This window comes from Semicossyphus pulcher, unplaced genomic scaffold (assembly GCF_022749685.1).
Source record: "Semicossyphus pulcher isolate SPU_LCO1_2020_fin unplaced genomic scaffold, fSemPul1.0.p SCAF_13, whole genome shotgun sequence".
NCBI classification, from domain to species: Eukaryota; Metazoa; Chordata; class Actinopteri; order Labriformes; family Labridae; genus Semicossyphus; species Semicossyphus pulcher.
In genome coordinates this window covers 16976312-16997526 of record NW_027211637.1, presented here as the reverse complement: position 1 = coordinate 16997526, position 21215 = coordinate 16976312, and the positions used below count along the sequence as shown (strand labels likewise).

Here is a 21215-nt window from a genome sequence, read left to right as displayed (position 1 = left end):
TAATTTTTCAACTTTGCTATTAAAAATAGGGCCGCAGTTTATATCCCCAAAACCTATTGTGTGAAAAGACTCTTTCATCCAGTTTATAAAGTGAGTCGGGAGCATATTTTTTGGCTTATTAAAATAAGAGATAGGGCAAAAATTAGGTTAGCTCCGGGGAAAAAAAAGCATTATGCAGGCCTGGTATGGAATTATAATATGAACAATTATCATATGGCCTGGTCGCCCCTCCATTCAGCTCGATGAAATATTGTTGTGTGGACATAGAGAGCCAGCAACAGAACAAAAGTGCTCCGAGTTGTTGGGGAAAAAGAGAAAACAAGAGAAAGAAAGAGAGAAAAAGCGGAGATTTCGAGGTCACCCAAAATAATGGTGCATCTTTCTCTGTGTGAGCCGCTGACCGGGTCAGCGTTGTCTCCAGGCAAGACAAAGGTCAAGAGGTCAGGGGTGAACTCTGGTGTAAGTGCATATATTAGCTTTGCCCTGCAGCCTGCATGTCCAGAGGTGCAACTGTCTAATTATTATTTTATTGGTAGTGTTTTATGTGCACGAGGACACCTGTTATATGGTTAAAAGGGACCTAATTAATTCATTTTGTTTGTAGCTTTCTGTTTATAAATTCCCAGCTGCTTCACGTTAAATCCTTTGTCGTCATTAATATCCCTTTTGGAAATAGTATAACCTTCATATCCAGTGCAAACACCGCTAATTGAAAGCTAAATAAAAACAATTCCCCTTCATAGAATTAACGTGGCTGACGGCTCGTTTCTCGATATTAGAACAGACATAAACATGACAGAAACGCACTGCCATACCGGGAACACAGCAGTGTTTAAGGGCCCGGTTTACAATCATTTACTTTATATGAGGTTGAGATTTGAATCTGCTGCACGAGCTGCTGGGGCCACGCGCGCAATTTATTGGTTGATGTGCAAAACAGCACAGACAGCGTTTTATTGTCTGCCCTCCCGCATGAGTGTTCAAGCTAAATGATCATTTTCTGACGCATGTATCGGGGTAATAAAAGACGCAACAGCTCCCTATCGTGACGTTTCTACATTCCATTAACATGCAGTTACACATGCATGCAAACGCTCCCCGTTTTGTGCCTCAAATAGATGGATCACCACGGATCAATACTCCTAATACGAGGGGTCAATAAATCTATCAGTCAATTATGGCTTTTTAATCATTCCGGGGACTGAGGATATTGAAAACCTTCACGGGAGACAGAATGTAGGCTACAAAATAAAAGCACGTTGAAGCTAGGCTAAATTAGCCTTATAGTTATTACACTATGTTAAAGATAATCTTGTTAACTGGTGCATCTGGATTTTTTTTCTTAAATGTTAGCTGTCATCACAATTTTAAAATAGAAAAATAAATCCATAATTTTGTAATGATTGAATATGCAACAGAGGATTTAATGAAATAATATAAAAACATACTAAAAAATCTTTTTAATCTCTTCGAAATAAATCTGACCAAATGTAAATCTTAAATAAATAACGATAATTCATTTGTGTTATTTTAAACAAAAACCAGGAAGCACGTGCCCTGCAGAGCAAATATATTCAAGTCACTTCCTGAATAAATTGTACAAAACAAATAGACAAATAGTCCGCCACAGATTCTATGCACAATTAATATCATTTTGTTTCTTCGTTTACATTGTGTAGATGGGAGCGCGATGGAATGACTTGATTTTAATATTCAAATCAGAGCGCCAGTCTGCAGCCGGGGACGATGACAAATTGTTTTGACCCGTTCTTGCATGAAGAAACTTGCCATCGCGCCTCTCGCGATAAGCATCCATCCATCGTGGTAAGCAAATAAAGGTGAAGCCTGATTGAAACCGATGCAAACGGGAATCAAAACATCTGCAGGCTCAGGAGTTCAGGTGTTTTAGTGAGGAGGTCGGTCCGGCAGAGGGGCAGGTGTCCGCAGTGTCCGCGTGAGAGTGCGCGCGAGCCGCGGGGCCCGGCTCTGCGAGCAGCCCGTCTCTGCGTAATTTCTTCTGCTTCATGCGTCTGTTCTGAAACCAAACTTTCACCTGCGTCTCGCTCAGCTGCAGGGCGCCGGCGACCTCCACGCGCCTGGCCCGAGTCAGGTACTTGTTGAAGTGGAACTCCTTCTCCAGCTCGGTCAGCTGCCTGGTGCTGAAGCTGGTCCTCGGGGTGCCGGTCACCGAGGGATGGGCATCCGGGCTCATACTGCCGCGTGCAGCCTCCATAGCACCGAGGCCCGAGCCGACAACACTGAACCCACAGGTCATGTGCATCCTGACTGGAGAGAGGACGGAAAACAGTCGTCAGAGAGACCAATGAGGTTACGCACAATAGAAGCACAAAAGTATTCTGAATAAAAACACCCACGCCCATATCAGGACGTAAGATGAATAATTATCCCTGTGGGGAAAAAACCCATGTATAATAATGTGTTTATAACTTTTGTGTAATTCCTCAGAAATGAAATAAAATATTTATTATAAGTCTGTCTGGTGCAAACTTATGTGATATTTAGAGGATTAATGAGTAAATAATCACAGGTTTATTTCACAGTGAAAAAATGAGGTAAACAAATATTCAAACACTTAATAAATTAATTTCCGAGAAGCTGATCTGTATCATTTGGCCCTGAACCAGTTTGCTGATTTAAGGTCTTCACCTGGGAGCCATTTTTCTGTCTGAATATCAGAGATGTATTTCACCGCTGCATCAACTTTAGCAATAGCCCGCAGGGACCCTGCAAAACCTTTTGGCGCTGTAAAAACAGGTGCATGGGGAATTGAATAATATCTATTGGGGTGGACATGATAACAGAAACACCTGTGCGGTATAACGCAATCTCATGCAACAACATCACAAACTACAGCCTGAGAAATGAATGAAGCGACGCTTCTGACCTTAAAGATTTGAATGTCTAAAGGCACTGCTTTTAAAGTGCGTCCTGGACAAGTTCACCGCAGATCAGAGCAAAATGTGCTTCTGTATATTTCAGATAGAGAAATGTTTGGCGATGCAGAACAACTTTGCAGCATTTACAGCCCATTAACTGCATCAGAATCATGAATAATTTGCCTTTAGGCCTTTGTGTGTCAATGACAGTTTAACAGTTTACAAATCCTTGCAAACTCTGCATTAATGACAAATGTCTCCATTGTTTTCCCTCTGAGGTTTCTGGGTCACACATTAAAGTATCATCTGTGCCGCTTATGTGCAGCGAATGACAGCAACCGCAGCTAGATCCTGATTTCTCACGGCTGACATTGCGGGTAAGTCGTCTGCGAGTGTTTGCCTCTGAGAAAATGTGCTGCTGCTACATAATGGAGTCAGTGTGCCAGGTGTAGTGCGATCTCTCCCACCACAATTCATTGGGAGGAAGGTTAACAGGCCTCTAGCCACTTGGAAAAGCATAGCAGATGGAAAGGTCACTTATAGGATAAATGTCGACATCTGTGTTTTAAGGAAATGAATGTCAAGGTGGGCGAGCCGGAGAATTAGAGGGCAGCGGATAAGAAGAACCAATGCACAGCAACTGTACCTCATTATGAAGTCCAGCTTTCAGGAGTGCAAATCACATGCACATTCTGATAAATGGCTGCAAAGATAATAGAATTGATGCCAGCCAGAAGGCATAAAAGAATCAAACTAAATATTTGAGGAATGACTTGCACACTTAAAAATAGCCAGCCAGCACAGGGAATGGAAGGGGCCTCCCAAGCCAAGGAGAGGAGAAGAAGAAAAGGGATAGATCGATACACATTGCCTCAGTCATCTGGGCATCCAGCCCACAGTAATTCAGGTGCTGTCAAAGCATAATTGAAGAATGACGCACTGGGAGTATATACACTGAGCCAGGAGATCAGGTTACTGCAGGTCTGTGGAGGCCTTTCAACCAGGAAGAATACGTGAGACTTTGTTGTGTGCCAAAACCAATAGAAGCTCCAGAGGAAAGCATACTTTCACTAATGACTCTTTTACAAGTTACACAGAAGCGCTAATGAGTTACTCCTACAGATGATCCCCTTCAGAGAGACGCAGAAAGAGGTTACAGAGATGGTAGCAGTACTGCGAGGAGATGTCTGAGTGCGTGTGGGCGGCTGCGAGCAAATGGCTTTCTCAAGCTTTGGATCAGGCGAGAGGATAATGTGTGTGATGAATAAAATGACTCCTGGATCTGTGGAAGGTGTTTGTGTCACCTTTTTACCTCCCTCAGAGTGGCATCATCACAGAAACCTTTAACTGCTGAAACCCATTTAGTGCGAGCAGGAAGTCAAAAGCTAGTTTATTACATCTTTCTGCAATGTTTAGGACAGATTAAAGGAGCTGGTGTGTCTTATTGCTTCAGGAAAATAATGTTCATCACATGGTGTGAGTGCAGATTACACCTACTTATGATAGTTTCTGCACATGCTTCATTCAAGTCAAATATCTTCCAAGTCGAGTTGAAGGTGTTGTAATCAAAAGCTGGAAGTTGCATCTTTTTTTTGAATATTTATAACAAATTAAAGACTTCCATGCCTCCTTTAACTTTTCATACAGCTACATGATGAAAGCAGTGCTTTTCAGGGTGTGTCAGTGCACATTACTACTCACTAGTCTGATTTCATTAAGTGTTTTTTGGCCATCTTTTATGGACAAATTAAATATGTCAATCCCACCAATTTCTTCTATTCTATTGTATCTATTTTTTTGCCTTGTGTCACATTTCTTTTCAGTACTTTGACTTGCTTCCTGTATGAATGGCTCTACAAATAAACTTGCCTATTGCAAGAGCATCATAAGAATTATGTTTATAAAGTTTCTGTGAGTGGAAATCATACCTGCTCATATGGGGTGTAAATGTTAGTTTAGCTACTGCATCCTGTAACTTTGAAATATTCCAAGTCAAATAGAGCGTGTTGCATCTTTTTGCTAAAAGATTAAAGATGTCTCCTCCTGCTTCTCCTACAGCGGCATCATGAGAAGAATCTGTGTCGAGCTGTGTGAGTGCACATTGTACCCACTTATCTGATTTCTTCATGTTTTTTGTCAGTACTCCAAATGAATGATACTCCAAAGTTAGATATTGTAGTGTTTTGTTTTTGCATATTAATGATATATCTCAGTTATTTGCACATCTGCGTCATATAACATTAATGAATCTCAAACTTAATCAGAGGTGTTGGCATGCAACAGCTAGAAATTGTAGTTCTCAGTTTGTTGTAACATTCAAAACTGCAGCCAAATCAAAGTAGTTAATTATGCAGCAACGTGAGAAACAATCATTCTACAGACTAATGTTTGTGTTTGCTGCACTGCTTGCAGAGACTCTCAGGCCTTCTTTACACCACAAACAGTTGGTGGTGATGCTGACCAGCCTGCCTCTCTGCTCTGTGAACATTCGGGTCAGCAACAGCTCGCAGCAGACACAGACTGAGCTGTGGAGGGAAAAAACTGGACCACCATTGTAGTAAATCTTCATCCATGTAAAATTTATGAAACCCAACTCAAGTACAGTAACCAGTCAGTCAACTGACACTATTGATCAAAATGAAGGATCTATATTAGATCCTATAACTCACATGAAATTGAGGATTGATAGGCGTTTTTCACATTAGCAGCCTATCTGTATTTTTTTATTTAAAGCCTGGGATGTGTATTCTTCTGTGGGCTCTGTGCCCGGGACTCATCACTCAGGGAAATGATGATCTGTGACAGCAATTATGTTAAAAAGGTGGACACATGTAAAGGTGCTGCAAACTGAAATCAATACACAAGGGCTTTCATTACAAACAGACAACTAATCAATACTCAGGGAGCACTCCGGCTTACAGGAGTAAGTTTTACTCAACTTCCTGTGAGGCTCGACAGCCACTGGTCTGATGCATTATTCAGAGGCTGCTGGTTAGTAAGGGCAGGGGTAAATAATTGATCATATTCTGGGCTGCATATACACTGTGGCTGAGCAGGCCTATACTGTACCCTAATGTGTGTGTGTGTGTGTGTGTGTGTGTGTGTGTGTGTGTGTGTGTGTGTGTGTACAGTCCGGATCCTATTGTGACAGTAGGTGGAGCGAGCATGTTAAATAACCTCACAGACATTAGCATGGAACCGTTAAGGAAATAGTAACCGAGTCCTCATGTGCATATTCAAATGTGGCGTCGAGTAAACAGCTAGAAATGCCTTTCAAGCGTTTAAATATGCTTTAAAAAGTCAGAAAATTACTATTTTTCTTTCGTTAGTGTGTTGGTGACGGAGGAGATTGCATGGTGACGCAAAAAGCGTCAGCTATTTTTCTTTTTTCCCCAGCTCTATAGGAGAAAACTTTCAATCAAACTTTCCCAAAGTTTCCTAAAGCTTCAATTCAAACATAAACGCATTTATCCTGAATAAATTCACGTCTCAAGGTTGCTTTCTCCCTCCTCTCGCGCTCAGTCTCTCGTGACAAAAAAACTCACCCGCCCGGTGCTGACTCCTCTTCACTCTCATCCACTCAAAAGTTTTACTGTTTACATCCACAGCAGCTGCGTTACAGTCCAAAGTAGCACAACTCCCCACGGCGACGTGAATCTCGGGGCCATTATGAGAGCAGATTTGAATTTGCTCTGTTGGTGACCAAACCTCGCTTTCCACCGTTTCGTCGTTATTTGACGCGCAGTATCCGCGTCCTGGAGAGCCCTGCCCCTGCGCCCTGCGCCGCCAGGGGACACGGGACGAGTGGGGGCAGGCCGGTGCCGAGAAACCATCGAGAGTCCCAGAAAGATTAAGAGGAGGAGGAGGGCTGTCCAAAGAGGTGCTCAGAGTCAAACTGTTAGAGAGAGTTAAGTACCGGGGCTGCGTAGAGTTAAATCCTGAGCCAACTTCCCCCTCCAGTCTCCCCTCCTCATCACGGCTGCAGAGTTCAGGATGAGTCCTGCAGTCCGGGTCCAGGTTTGTGACCTCTTTGGCTCGGCAGCAGCCCGTGAACAGAGGGCTACTCTCCCCTTCGGCCGTTAACTCTTGATAGGAAGTCATTATCACCTCTCCCCTCCTGCATAATCATTGGACGGGGTCTCGCTTCATGGCCCGGCCTCTCGTGCGTCCAGTAACGCGTGGTCAGGCGGCTGCACGAGCGTGGGGACATTCCTCAGAGGAGAACCAGCAGTCCCTGATTGATGGAGATGACGTGCCCTCCTGGTCTCGGCCAATAGCCGGACATCTCTGTCATCAGAGAGGACAAACACTGAGGAGACTCATCAGGTCCAAATCTGAAAGGTGCTATTCACGCCAGAGATAAAATAATACAAACATCCTGAAAAGTTCACCTGACACAGAGGCCTTCATGAACCTCTCACCTATGCAGACAGGTAGGCCATGACGTCACACATGTTCTTCTACACTTTTTTTTTTTGTTGCCCTTCAAGAGAAATGTGTTTTGGGTCAAATTCTGCTGTTGTGATTATTTTTCATTTGAACAAAGAAAACTTCTGCTCCCAAAGAGTAAATTAGCATAATACAGAGCTACATTGATGCAGCTAATGGATTATGCAAATCTGCTGAGCGCTCCTTGAAAAAACCCGAGGCCCTCTTTAGCAAAGGGCTTAGGTCATGTGAAAGGCACACTTAATGGGTTCAGAGGTCGTGACAGCTGGTATTTAGAAGTTCAGTTGCAGCAGATTTGTAATTAGCCTCGAACAAATACAGAACAAAAATGGCTGCGAGCGAAGATCATGAAGTTGTAACTGACGGAGAGGGCATGTTGAGCCCTGGTTATACAGTAATATAGCTCCAGGTCCCTCCGCCCCCAAAAAATAGAGCGTGTTTGTTTATGCTTGATAAAGAGAGCCCTAAAGTTTGTGCTCTTTTGTGTGTGTGTTTACTCAGTAATGACCTTTCCTGCATGTGCAAACAAAGCTACATGCTGCTGCTAACAAACAAAACATAATTCACAAACTATCAGATCATCCATGATAATATTTATAAAAGCAGGACTGTGCACTGTTATAAAAACATTCACATAATTTAATTCTGAGTTTTGGTGCAGCAGTGTATACAGGAGCTCAGCCAGCAGCAGCCCAGTGTTACAACCTCCAGAAGTGAAAATGTCAAGCAGCTCCATATTAGAGCGCAAGTTTTTTTTTAAGTCTCTTGACCTACTTTCAAACACACACATCACTGTGTGTCGCTCAGGCCGCTCGCATATATTCTAAAATACAAACGGGAGTTATTAGAGCTATCAATAACAAGCTGCTTTTACAATGTTAATGTGTTATCTACAAACTCCTTAGCTCTCAGTCTGTAGTGAAGAGGTGGCATCTTTTAATCACAAGAAATCCACAATTTGCAAAAAAAAAAAAAAAAGGGGGGAAAAACACAAATCATGTTTAAATTATCTTTTTATTTTGAACCCCGAGTGTCAGCATGCTTCATGTTGCTGAGTCTGTGTACAAACTACTGCAGACGAGAAATGACGTTGGAATTATTTTTCTACATTTCATCATTTATTATTTAGAATTAATTTGAATGATTTATTTTCCTGAGCTTGTATGCCGAAATCAATCAATGGGAAAATATAATAATTAATACATTTAATACGCTGATTGAAAGCCATAACATGCATGCAATTATTTTTTATTATTAGCTCATTATGATTATATTATTGATATTTCAGTGTGTGATATCTGCACCAAACCACCGCCCGTAACGTTTGATAAAAACCCAAACTCTTCGTTACTGCTCTTATCGTTTAATTCCAACAATATTTCCAGTGTCTTTTAAGTCTGCAGTAATTACAAAATAATTCAGCGTAATGAACAACTTCTAACTGCATTCTTACAACGCAGAAATATGGTCCCAGCTGTGGGAGTTAATGGGATTCTACAGGCAGCGATGTGCTGAATGACTGAGTGCAATATATCCCTTCTCTTCATGCATTTGCAGCGCGCGCTGATCCATCTTCATGTCAGCTCGGAGGTTACTCAGGGTTCACGCGCTCGCTTGTTTCTCTCCTCCACACTCAATAAATAAATCTCTGCAGCTTTCTGTTTACCGCCTGAATATAAATTTGTTTGCAGTCGATCGAAGACCTGTGCGGAGGTATTAGAAATTGTATTTCTGTAATGGCTTTCAGCAGAGGGAGGGGAGGAGAGGGGGTTGCGGAGAGGGGAAAAGAAGAAGAAGAAGAAGAGAAAAAAACAGGTGTGAGCAATCTCTGCTTTTCCCCCTATGCAAACGGATTTTTAAAAACATGCAGCTCCCTGCAGCCTTCAGACAAATTACATTTAAAACCGAGTAACCTTTTTTATTCTGTAGGACAAAAACAGCAATCAGTGTTTGTTCCTAGAAGTGCCATATGTCTGATTAGCATATTTGAAGAGTTGTTCCACATCACTGACCAGCACTTTTATGCAACAGAAGTTATATTATCACATAAAACAAAACGCAAAAACACACAAGTGATCTTCGGCTGAGGACAGCTTGTATCCCCTAAAACTCAAACTCTGCACGAGATGGCTGCAGAACTGAGAAGGAGCATCGTCTCACAATTTAGGGGAATATTTGATTCACCCCTCGAAGCAAATTCTGCATCTCATTTAGAAACAGACCAGAAATTATTCAGCCTCAAACCTCCTCTTAAAACTCAGACATTTCCCACCCTGATCACTATCGTCTCTGTTGTGACTGGAGGTGAGGTAAACATGGCAGCGCTTGTGTGGCTCTGTCAGGAGGCAGGAGAAGGGAGACAATATTGACTGATGCTAATTTGTTTTGCGTCCATGCTCTGATGTGCGTCAATAGGCGGTCGAGGCCCTGGGATCAGCGAGCTCTCCGTGCGCAGATTACCTCAGTGGTTTTGAATTGAACCCTCATCCATGCTGACATCAGACCCCTCGACCGGCCCTCTTGTCAGACCTCATTACGTGTCAGCTCTTGACCCTCACAAGACTTGGGAATTAAGCAGCGCTGACAGACGACTGTCACCAACAATCCAGAGAGGTCAGTGCTGTTAATGCAGTTCCAGGACGGGGAAAATGACAGCCATCTATGCCATGTTTATGGAGCTCAGGCTCATCAGTGTGGCATCATGATAGAGCTGTAGTGTGGCCGAGGGACAAAGAGAAATAAAGAGAGGGAGAGGGAGAGAGGGTCAGAGCAGACAGTCAAGTGTGGCACATTGAGCGGCTGAAAGATGGCTATCTTTATGATTGATGGAGCATGTCTGTGTTTTTCAAGTATTGACATTTTTGAAAAATAGTGATGTCAGAGGTAAGGTTTGGCCCACACACAATCCAGGGAGGACAAGTTGAAGAGACAAAAAGCCACTATAGAAAGACTTTCTTACTCAAGTTTCCCTGCTCAGGCTCCCTCTTCTAAATGTCATTTCTTAGCCGTATATTCTGTCAGTTATGGAGACTACTGCACGGAGAACCCCTGCCTATGATTGTTTGTTATCTGGATACTGTGGATGCAAACATTTCTGGCTGCTTTATTCTTTTCTTTGGTCAAAAAAGATCCAATAAATTCTAAGAATTAAAAACAAGAATCTGTCACAGCGTCTGAGCTGTAATCATAAATCCAATGCACCCACTGTGCAAATGTCCAGGGCACTTCCAGATAAGTGCATCCAGCTCCGGCTCAACAGTGTGACAGTGAAGCAATGCCTCTCTAATACCAGGACTTTTCAACAATAGCCTGTAGTATGTAGCTGCAGCGCCTCACAGCTTCACTGAGCCAAGAGGCTCCGAGTCGGCACAATCCCAAACATGATGACAACAAGCCATCAGTCATCTTCCCCCCGAGCTGCTGTGCACACTTGTGTGTTTCCGGAGTTCTTACTGTGGGAAATGAGCAGGGTTAAACATGAAACAGGAGGAAATGTTCATCACTGCAGCACACTCGCTAATATTCCCCCTCACACAGCATTGTTGTCTCTGCAGGGAGAGAGGAGGAGTGGTTTTTAATTCTTTTTTTTCTGCTTAAACATCCCCTGCTTGTTCGCAGAGCAGATCAGCAGTCGACTGTGCATGCTAATCATGCTTAATAGCAAAGTGCTGATAGAAAAATGGCACTGTATTAATAAAGCACTAATCTTGTGCTGAGGTTCTGAGGAGGAGAGTTTCTGCAGGAGAAACAGAAAATATGAAACCTTGGACAAGTTAGAAAGTTAAAAGTCTACATACATCTACAGGATATCCAAATATAAGCTTAATTATTATATTATTACAACTTATATCTTTTCTGATTCCACCTGACAGTATCTTATAATCTAGGTCAGCTTGTCCCTTGTCCTCACTGAAGCTGCATGATGTTGACACTGAAACAATTTCACGGCTGCATATTCCATCAAACGGAAATATTTGAGTTGTCATGTGAATCTTTTTGTACACATTCTGCTCAAATGTTTTCTGACATATTGTGCATCTTTGGAAACTTTGTTCTCTCCAGTAGATTTCAAAATAAAGTTATCTGGCTCAGAACGACGTCTGGCTGCACGGCGTGAGTTATTGCTGTTTGGGAAAGGTTTACATATTGAGCTTCAGCGAGGATTACTCATGCAGTCAGAACAATGACAGTGTCCCGCTTTTAACCTTTGTGTTTGGCTGACATTGGTGTGACACACTCGTTGTTTTAGTCCTACAGACCACACTGCTTAATGTGTACAAATAACCATAACAGAAGCTAAAATAGTTTTTCCTCTACGATAAATAGAAGCCAAAGTGTATAAAGCAGTTCCACTGAGCAGGAACTGAGCATGCAGATGCAATGTGTGACAATATATTGAAATGACCACGAGGCAGTGAGTGTTACCAAAACATGGTCATTTTATATGTTATGTATTCTATTAAACTTTTTGTACATATTTATATCTTTTTTTTAAAATATTTTTATTTAATCTCCTTGACAGTAGAAGCACTGCTGTTTAACCATACTGCTGTGCAATAATACTTTTCTGGCCGCATTTATATTTGTATTCATGTTGATTTATAGAATGCATAATCATGTGCAACTCTTCTGCTTATTTATACCATGTGCAGTATCAGGAGCAATATAATCTTTTCTTAATTATTGTGTACTGTTACATTCTATATCATGCACTAAATCATCATCCTGTGCAATAGAAGTTCTTAATACTTAATAACTGTCAATTCTACTGTTGTTTTAACTGCCACCATTACTTCTACTTCTGTAGATAACTATTGTATTGTTTTTCTTTTAGGTACTGTCTCATATACTTTATATTTTCACTTATATATGAGTTGTTTTTTTGTATTTATATTGTATTTTTGGAGCTATCTGGGTCAATGATTTCTGAGATCTTATCTTCTTTATTACCTTTCAACTTTTTATTCTCTTTCTATGTTCATTGTTTTGCACCAACACAGCAAGACATACTGTATTCCTTGTACATGTAAACCTACTTGGCAATAAACCTGACTGATTAAATATGCATTGACAAGTATTGATTTCTGTTCATTGTTAAAAACTGATTTTTATGAGGGAAAAAAGACACTTATCTGAAAAGTGGAAGGTGACATGCTACAAAAAAAGAACTGTATTTTACAGAATTGTACTAAATGAATATCACTTGATCATTTCTGAAACAGCTTAAAACATCAACTGTCATAAAATGATTTGTTATGAAGCACATAAAGCGATATGTGGTTTGTTTTTCAGACCTGTTAAACAGGAACAACAAACTGGATATCAAAAACATCCAAACACCAGCACTCTGATATGCTTCCTAAACATGTTCATGCTGCAGATGTGCCTCTCTTTATCCTCTTGAGATCTTCCCACACAGCTTTTTAAGTGAGAACAACTCAAAGAAAGTGAGCATTGATTGGCCTCAGTGTGATAAAGCCATTGGCTGTTAAATACTTCTTGAGTGCTCAATAATGGTCAACATGTGACATTTAGCAGGGTGACTGTTGTGATTACAAGTTCATTCATTTAACCGGCGCGGCTCTCCTGCAGGTGACTCTCTCCGCGCGCACAGCCGAGACACTTCCATCACCAACTTACCTTTTTATTGTCACCGATCATCCTTAACTGGGAAGCATTTAAAATGTCATTGATCTTGATAATGCCGGGCCGTAATATGACAGTAACAGTTGTATGAGATTCAGGAAGTCAAATTTCAGAGATTGATGAGTCGTAGCAGTTGAGTTATAATCCATCTACCTGACTAATGCTCGGGCTCTGTTCCACTCCGAGGAGCAGACAAATAAATAAAAGCCATAAAGGTGACACAGGAAATTGATACTTAACAATCATCTTGAGCAACAAGCACCTGGAGAGACGGGTGGGCAGCACTTACTGCTGTGCAGGGAGAAAGGCTGAGAAGGTTAACAGGTCATAAAGAGAACAAAGGCTCGGAGAGGCCGCTCATCAAGTTCGGGGTCTGGCTCAACAATGGACCAACATATGGCATGTGACAGTCATGGTATGGGCAGGTTCAACTTCTATAGTTCATCAGGCATGTCAATCAAATCTCAATCTGTTATTATTCAACATTAAAAATATGTTCCAACTTGATCTTATATTGTGCTCATCCAGAGTAGATGTGGCACTCTGCCTCATAAGGTTGTATAAAAAGTCTGAGTAAAAATATTTTCATCTCAGTCCTGTCAGCCTGTCTCACAACACGTGTAAACAGTCTCTGCTCTTCTCAGACAATAACCAAACGTGGAAATTATATCCTACAGTTCGTCATGTTTCATTCTCTTCCAAAAAAATCCTTTAACAGAACTCACTGATTTTTTTTGTCAAACTTTTCTTCTGTTTTCCTGATATATTGATCAGTCTTTTGACCCATAAATCCCCATTCACTACTACAACAGCATAATCAGCATTACCAGATACTTTGGACAACCATCCATGTCTTCCTTGCAGACAGAGACATTTCCAAGCCAATGCAAATTATCAAAAATACAAAAACAATAATAACAATATCACAACCAGCATTTTAAAATACTCATATGCAAATACAACCTTTCATGGGTAATGTTTAATCTTTTATGAAATAAATAAATCTCAATGGAATAATGCAGTTTTCTAGCCATAAAGAGCTTTGAGCCATGTTGCACTGGAGAAACCTGTGTGACTCAAATGAGCTTTAATGATATTTGTACATTTTGCATTTTTGTCCCTGAACGTTTTAACAATTATATATTCTTTCAAATCTGTCTTTTCATTTACATTTATTGTAACCCGAATGAAACCACAACAATGCTTTTGTGTTCAAGTCTACATAGATGTTGAGATTCAGTGAATGCGTACATTGACATTTGATAAGATTAGATAATACTTTATTGATCCCCAGGGGGGGAATTCAGGTGTTGTAGCAGTACAAAGACAGAATAGCAACTAAGTAAATACAATATAAAAATAAGAATATATAAAATGTATAAAAAAACTGTTATACAAGTAGGAGTAAGTGACAAGGTAAAGCGACAGTTATGGGATAAAGTGACATGGTATGCAGGATGAGATAATACAGTATGGTATGAGGTCTAAACCTTAGACGACATGGTACAATATAAGATGCATAATGTAACTAATATAATTTTAGTTTTGTCCTAATGTAACATTCTTTAACTTTGTCTTCGATTTTGACTGTTTGTAAGTGATCGAGTTTGTACGTTGTTCCATCAGATGCTGTTTCACAGAGTTGGATTGCATGTACTGCTCACACTCCTGGGGATGATCCTTTAATCACTTTATAATGAGGACGAGCTCATTCTTCTTGTGCTCTGATGAAGGCAAGTTTACCAAACAGCTTCTGAATAAATGTATAAATAGATGCTGGAGTATGTCCACAGTGCTGACAGGCTCTTTGGTGATTTTGCTGTGCGGTTACAGCAGAACATTATCGGTGTTAAAAGGTGCATTTATTGATAGAGAAGACCAAGCAAAACAAACCCATAGTACCATGTAATCAATGTAAGAAAGTGAGCCTATAATAAAGCTCACCAACCAATCAGAGAATAAACACACCAATAAGAGCAGAAGCTTCCATGTAGACATTTATTATTATCAGCCCTTTCTCCTCTCATAGTGATCCCCATATAACGAGTGGAATTACCTCGTCACAACATAAGACTGCAGCAGACACCAGCAGCTTACTGTGATGGTAATATGATGAGCTTCGGGCTTTAGCTTTGTTGAATGTCGGGGTAGAGACGGAGAAGAGTTGTCGTCTTTGTAAAGCAGGAGGCCGTTTTGTTTTCACGGCAGCTTAAGAAAAGTCTTGAAGCAAAGAGCATTTTTCAAATCTAACCCTCCAAAATGAGTTTAACAACAGCTGCAGACGGGACAGTGCTACATCCGTCACTGTTAAGGACAAAACGCACAAATGTAGAAATTAATGATGGACCGTAACCAAAGCTGGTTTCATGGCACCACTGCTGGCGTCATTCATCACGACAAAGATCCACTTAATGCTCCGCTCCCGTCTGATCAAAGCCCAGAGTTTAGAAGAATAACATGTTCAGATTTTTGGCTTTGCTGATCTCCCCCCCCTGAAAAAACAGATGTCATCATACTTGGGGGGGTCAAGTGAGTAAAAAGGAAATAATGACTTTAGTTGCTAACTAGGAGCGACCCAGGGTGCAAACAAGCGGCTAACTTAATGTTGCAGTGTTCTTCCCTTGCAGAGGGGCCCTTAGGGGGGCTCTTTCCTTGACCTTTGGGGATCCTCCTTGACCCCATCCTCAGAATTACTGCACTCCAGTGTGTGTGTGTGTGTGTGTGTGTGTGTGTGTGTGTGTGTGTGCATCCTCCTGGCTCTTAGTGTGCGCAGGAACCAGAGGTAAAGGTCCTATTGAGCCTCAGCACCATTAACACCATAAATCACCGGGTGTATGCAAGAATCTCAGGAATCCAACACTGTCTGCTTCTTCTTCCTCCCTTCTCCTCACAAATCCCCCTCCTCTCTTTCACTCCAACATATTTGAAGGGGAGAACTTTTCCCCGTGTCTCCCTCTCTCCTCTTTATTACTTTTCTCTTAAATTACCCAGCTGTCAGCACCTCTTTGATGCAGAAGTGGTGTAGACCTTATTTTATTTTAATTCAAAATTTCCACACGGTTATAGCTGCTTTATAGCTCCCCTGGCTCCGACGGAGACCTGCCGAAAATTGTGTCAAATATTTACCAAATGACAGCTGATCCACAGGCTGATTAGCCAATAAATTAGAAGCAGGAAGTCGTTCTATCCAGGACCACTAGGGGATCAGCTTCCTGGTTGGCTCCTCCATTTCAGAGCTGTCAGTATTCCTCTGCGACAGCTCATTTACAGTACGGCCACTGATATAAAGCTGTCAGCACGTCCGAGAAATGTGCAGCTTTGTTAGGAATATTGATACTACGGGGGCTCACATTATCAGGTGTAAGAGGAGGGTTTACTCCTTCATCATGAGAGTTGCTGTCTGTCTTTGACGTGCAATTCTGCTGAGACCCAGGAGAACCTGTCTGTGACCCACTTCTGTCAAATAAACCTGAAAAGCCCCCGTGTGCCTAATTTAGCTCAGCAAGAGTGGAAATTTTGAAATCAAAGTAATGTTTCCATGACATCGTTTACATGTGAGAATCCACGTGTCACGGATGCGCAGAGGATGGAAACAAAGTCTCTTCTTTGTCCTTTAAGATAATCTGTTGTCATTAGCGATTGAACCTCATTGGTCTGTTGTGGCCTGGAAGGGCTTCTAAGCTACACGGCTAACATGCCCCCTGAGAGGGAGGCCAGCCCCGACTTGCAGCTCCACAATTTGGCTATTGAAAAGGCGAGGGGTTGGGAAGGAGGAGGCAGGAGATCTTGTCATGGTGCCCAGTGGGTTCAGAGCTTGTGGTTGGAGTGCTCGAAAGACCGCCTTGTCTGTGTGATTAATGGCGGGGAACTCGGAGGCAGGAGCGAGGGAGAGGCTTGTGTGGCAGGATTGTGCAACTTGAATGCACAATACTGTAAGAGTTCTCGACGAATCCGAGGCATGACTTAGTTTGATTACAGAATGCTTCTCGTTTCTTCCATCTGGGATCTAATCCAGGAGTAATGAAATACTGCGGGGAAAAAAAATGTAATTCTAATCAGCCGTGAATCGTGTAAACAGAGCAGAAGAGCTGCACTTTCCCCAGATGCATTTGTTAAGCTTGTACAGTATGTGACATGTCAATTAATCAAGAGACAGTATCAAAGACTCGCTGTATCTTTTAATGGCTTTAACAAAAATATAACATCATTCAATGTGAATATTACTCTGCCCATTTCACAGTTTAAACAGTTTACAAAAATGACCGTCTATTAAAGAACAGAACGAAAGGAAGCTCTAACCTGACACTTAAAAATATGACCACTTAGCTTTTATCTGACAACAGAGGGAAATAGAAAACTCATCCTGTGATTCCCACATGCATGAAACATGCAACAATAATACTAATGTTAACAGCCACAGAATTACATTTAAAAAACATGGAATTAAAAATTGCTCGAATGTCTTGTGCATGTGTGTGTACAACATGTGCAGCAAGTTTAAAGTCTTCAGTCACCGTGCCTGAGCAAAGCATGGTTTCTCTGCAGCTCCCCTTTAATTAAGATACATTCTCATAGTTTAATTAAAATGTTACATGAATGGTGAACACGTGTGTTTAGGGGATTTGAGCCCAGGGATACTAATCAGACATCCTGCAGTCTTTCATAAGTAAGTGAAAGTGGATGTATCGTTCTGATTTTGATGAGCACAGGAGGGACGGTCGTTATGGGGCCCTAGGGCCAGTTTGAAATACCAGCATGGTGATGACTATCTCCTCCCGTACAGGAGGGCGGCGGACCGACAGATGGAGGAATGCAGCTCAGATGGGGCAGGTCTGCAGGGTGGAAACAGTGACCACTGCTGAGAGAGGAGGATGTAGAGGTATAATCCATGAAGTGCAGCTCTGAAGAGGATGTTCTTACAACACATGCGTCTGGATACCTCAGGAGGTCTGCACACGAGCTCCTGGAGGAGGGGTCGCAGGGAGACCACTGAGAAGAACCCGCCATCTCTCCGTACTTGTGCTCCTTCTTGTACCTCATCCTGCGGTTTTGGAACCAGATCTTAACTTGGCGATCGGTGAGCTGCAGCCCGGCGGCCATCTCCTTCCTGCGAGGGCGACACAGGTACGGACTGAAGTGGAACTCCTTCTCCAGCTCCAGCAGCTGGCTGTTGGTGAAGGCCGTCCTCTCCCTCCTGGCACTTCCTCTGCCTGACAGGCCAACTCCTCCACTGACTGATGCAGGAGGGAAGCACATAAAAAGGAAAGGGAGTTAAAACCATGTGCCACGTATGTAGCAAGTCTATCCTGAAATGTACAACCTCCACAGAAGGACTTCAATGTTAATCCTCCACCAATCAGCCGGGGACAAAGTAGGGCCCTCAGCTCTTCCTGTGTATTCACTCATGCTTGAGACGCTCTGTAAGACCGGCTGTCTACTGTGTCGTGTGTGCGGGGAAAGTTACCTCCCCAAGAAACAGTCTGGGGGAAACATCTGACGCCACTACGGCAGCCTGACAGGGCCACATTAATCACAGCTCCACGCGGAAGCAGACCTGTCAAATCCCCATCTCAGTCACTTAAAAGGTACCTTGGGACCGGCACTGAAAATAACCACCATTAGAGGTTCCATTTGACATGTATATGAGCGATACCGGGGCCCTGTTGATAACAACATGACATGAAGGGGTTAATGGAGGCTTAATAAGGCCTACCGTGACCTTAGGGAGGATGTTTAACAACACTCTGCCTGGAAGCTCTGTTGTTGTAGTTGGTTTGTCAAAATAAAAGCATTACTGGTGAGTGAAAGACACAATAAACATGCTGATAATGTTGATTAATTTAATTTAATTCTCAAACAGCGATTAAAAAGAAGACCTTCAGTGTACAGGAAGTTTCTGTGTGGCCTCCTTTCTGCAGCTTTTCTCTTCTGAATAATAATTTGCCTGCGTGCCGGAAGCAAACAGACATTTGTTTGATGCTAGCTGTGCTGCACTACACTTACTCCCATACTAATCTAATCAACCCTAATAGAAGGAAATAGCCTCCACATCTGGTTTATGTACTCCTGTGCATAATAAATGGTGCAGGTGAGACATTTTAGTATTGACTAGTGAGACTTTGCTTGCCCTAAATTTGTGATCATGTCTGAATGGCTCGGTCTGTGCTGTGGTGTCTTCATGCAACAAAAAGTCTAACTACTAAGGTCAGATGTGGAGTCATGGATTCACCCCATCAAAGTACCTCATTTTGCCCCGTTACTAACAAGTAAAAGATAATGAACAAAACAGGAGTTACCAGATTGTTGGGAGTCAGTCGTCCGTGGGTTCATCCAGGGGAAAACGACTCCTGAGCGGCAGATGGTGAGGAGACTGCAGCTCCGGCTCTTCATGTCCGGCTTGTCCTTGGCGTGGCAGTGAACCGGAGGCTCAGGTGGGCTCGGAAACTGTTCACCTGGGCTCAACCTGGAACTGACAGCAGCAGAGGAGGTCATGTTTTGCTGATTAAGTTCTGCTTCTTGGCCTCCTCCTCCTCCTCCTCCTATTTCATTGTATCCAAGGCTCAGTTCTGGCACAGGTCCAGAGCTCATAGCTAAACTGTTGCCATGCAGCTGCAGAGGGAGGGCAGACTGTTGGGGGTCCATGAACTCATCAAACTGTCTCAGATAAAACCAGGAATCCCTCAACAGCACTAACGACCAGGACTTGTGTCTGTCTAATATCTGATCACAATTAACCTGCATGTGGAAAGGCATGCAGGGAAGAGCACTTGGAGTAACCATGTGGAGCATTTGAATAATATTTACCAGAAGGGTGCCGTGGTCACGTGGGTTCCTCCTCCAATGGCAGAGCTCTGGAGTTAGAAAGTAATCCGCTGGCAACTTGGGGCGCCCGAAGAAGCTTCTGCGATATTTCTTCAGACAACATTTCTCTGATCAGCAGCCTGCGAGTCTTTACCTAGGGATAAAAAAACACACATATAACGGAATATGAACAGACGCCAACACGTGCGTAATGAGAGGGAGAGAAACAGGGAGATGTGTTTACACGGAGGGGGAGGAAAAATGGCAGAGAGGGGGGAGACAGACAGAGATTACAATGTGAGGTGAGGAATATATCATCACAAAGTGAGTGTTGATTCCTTGTAATGTTGTAAATCTTCTGACAGGACGCGTTAATTAGACGGAGCTGCACAGCCTGAACTTTTTATGGTAGGTTTTATTTTGTATCTGACGCAACGCGAGGAGTTCCTGCTCCAGAAGGGCTACGTCTATGCGCTGGAATAATTCACTGGATAACACCGGCGTGTCGACCAAAGCTTATTATTATTTTGCCATGTTTTTAAAGGTAAAATTGTTTTAAAAAAAATAAATGTTGCTCCCGTGTTTTTTTTTTAACCAATTAAATCTAACGATAAAATATATTTCCTTCCGTATTTTCCTGCTCTAAACGGCTTTATTTGTCTGTAACAAGGCTGCATTCTGCCTGTAAAACAAATCAGCTCATTTTTTAGATACCAGCTAATTTAAGTGGCCATTAAAAACCGGCGGGCTTTTTTAAAATAACAACATATGCTTGTAACTGTCGGAGTGGAGGTGTAGCTTTGGCTTCACTGGGAGTGGTCAAACAAAGGCTTGACAGTCATTGCCACACAAAGACAAAGGAGGCAATCAGTAGAGATTTTTTTTTCTATAGGAGGATACAACGTATCTGCATTAATAAGGCATCAGCGAAGTACAGTATCAAGTGTCCGTGTGTGCGAGGCAGCAGACAAACAAACGTTTGATGGTAAACACCCCGCGTGCGTCACAAAAAGGGAGCTGTTTTACACTCACAACACAGAGCGCACGAGATAACCAGGATCTGTGAAACATCGCCACAAAGGTGCAAAACATTTAAATAAAATATGAATTTTGCAACTTCATTTAAAGCCACCGTAATAAATATTCTTGGGGAAATTATTTGGGATTAAAGCGTGGCCTAACTGAGTTACACTTTGCAGGAAAAAAAATCTCATAAAACACGAGTGCTCAATTTGAACAATGCACAAAGTGGATAAATAACTACAATAATGAACTCCCACAATATTCTAAATAGTGCATCCTGTAATATCTGCATATACACACCCTGTGGTAGTATCAATCTTATGGTAGAAGCCTTAGATAGAAGTTCCTTGTGGTGTTTGACTACAACAAAGCTGTGGAGAAAAGCCTCTTTAGGTGTCT

At 42.2% G+C, this 21215-nt stretch overlaps 2 protein-coding genes across 2 annotated transcripts; both read right to left on the bottom strand.

Annotated features, from left to right (window-relative positions):
* Positions 1-1888: 1888 nt before the first annotated feature.
* hoxc1a (homeobox C1a) lies at positions 1889-6998 on the bottom strand. The gene is made up of 2 exons (XM_069660965.1): positions 6443-6998; positions 1889-2286 (listed from the first exon to the last, which is right to left on the bottom strand). Exons 1-2 carry the CDS (start codon positions 6996-6998, stop codon positions 1889-1891), a joined length of 954 nt encoding a protein of 317 aa, XP_069517066.1.
* A 10725-nt stretch (positions 6999-17723) lies between these two features.
* Positions 17724-19634, bottom strand: LOC138590420 (homeobox protein Hox-D4-like). Its single transcript, XM_069661058.1, has 2 exons — positions 19289-19634; positions 17724-18202 (listed from the first exon to the last, which is right to left on the bottom strand). Exons 1-2 carry the CDS (start codon positions 19632-19634, stop codon positions 17724-17726), a joined length of 825 nt encoding a protein of 274 aa, XP_069517159.1.
* Positions 19635-21215: the final 1581 nt, after the last annotated feature.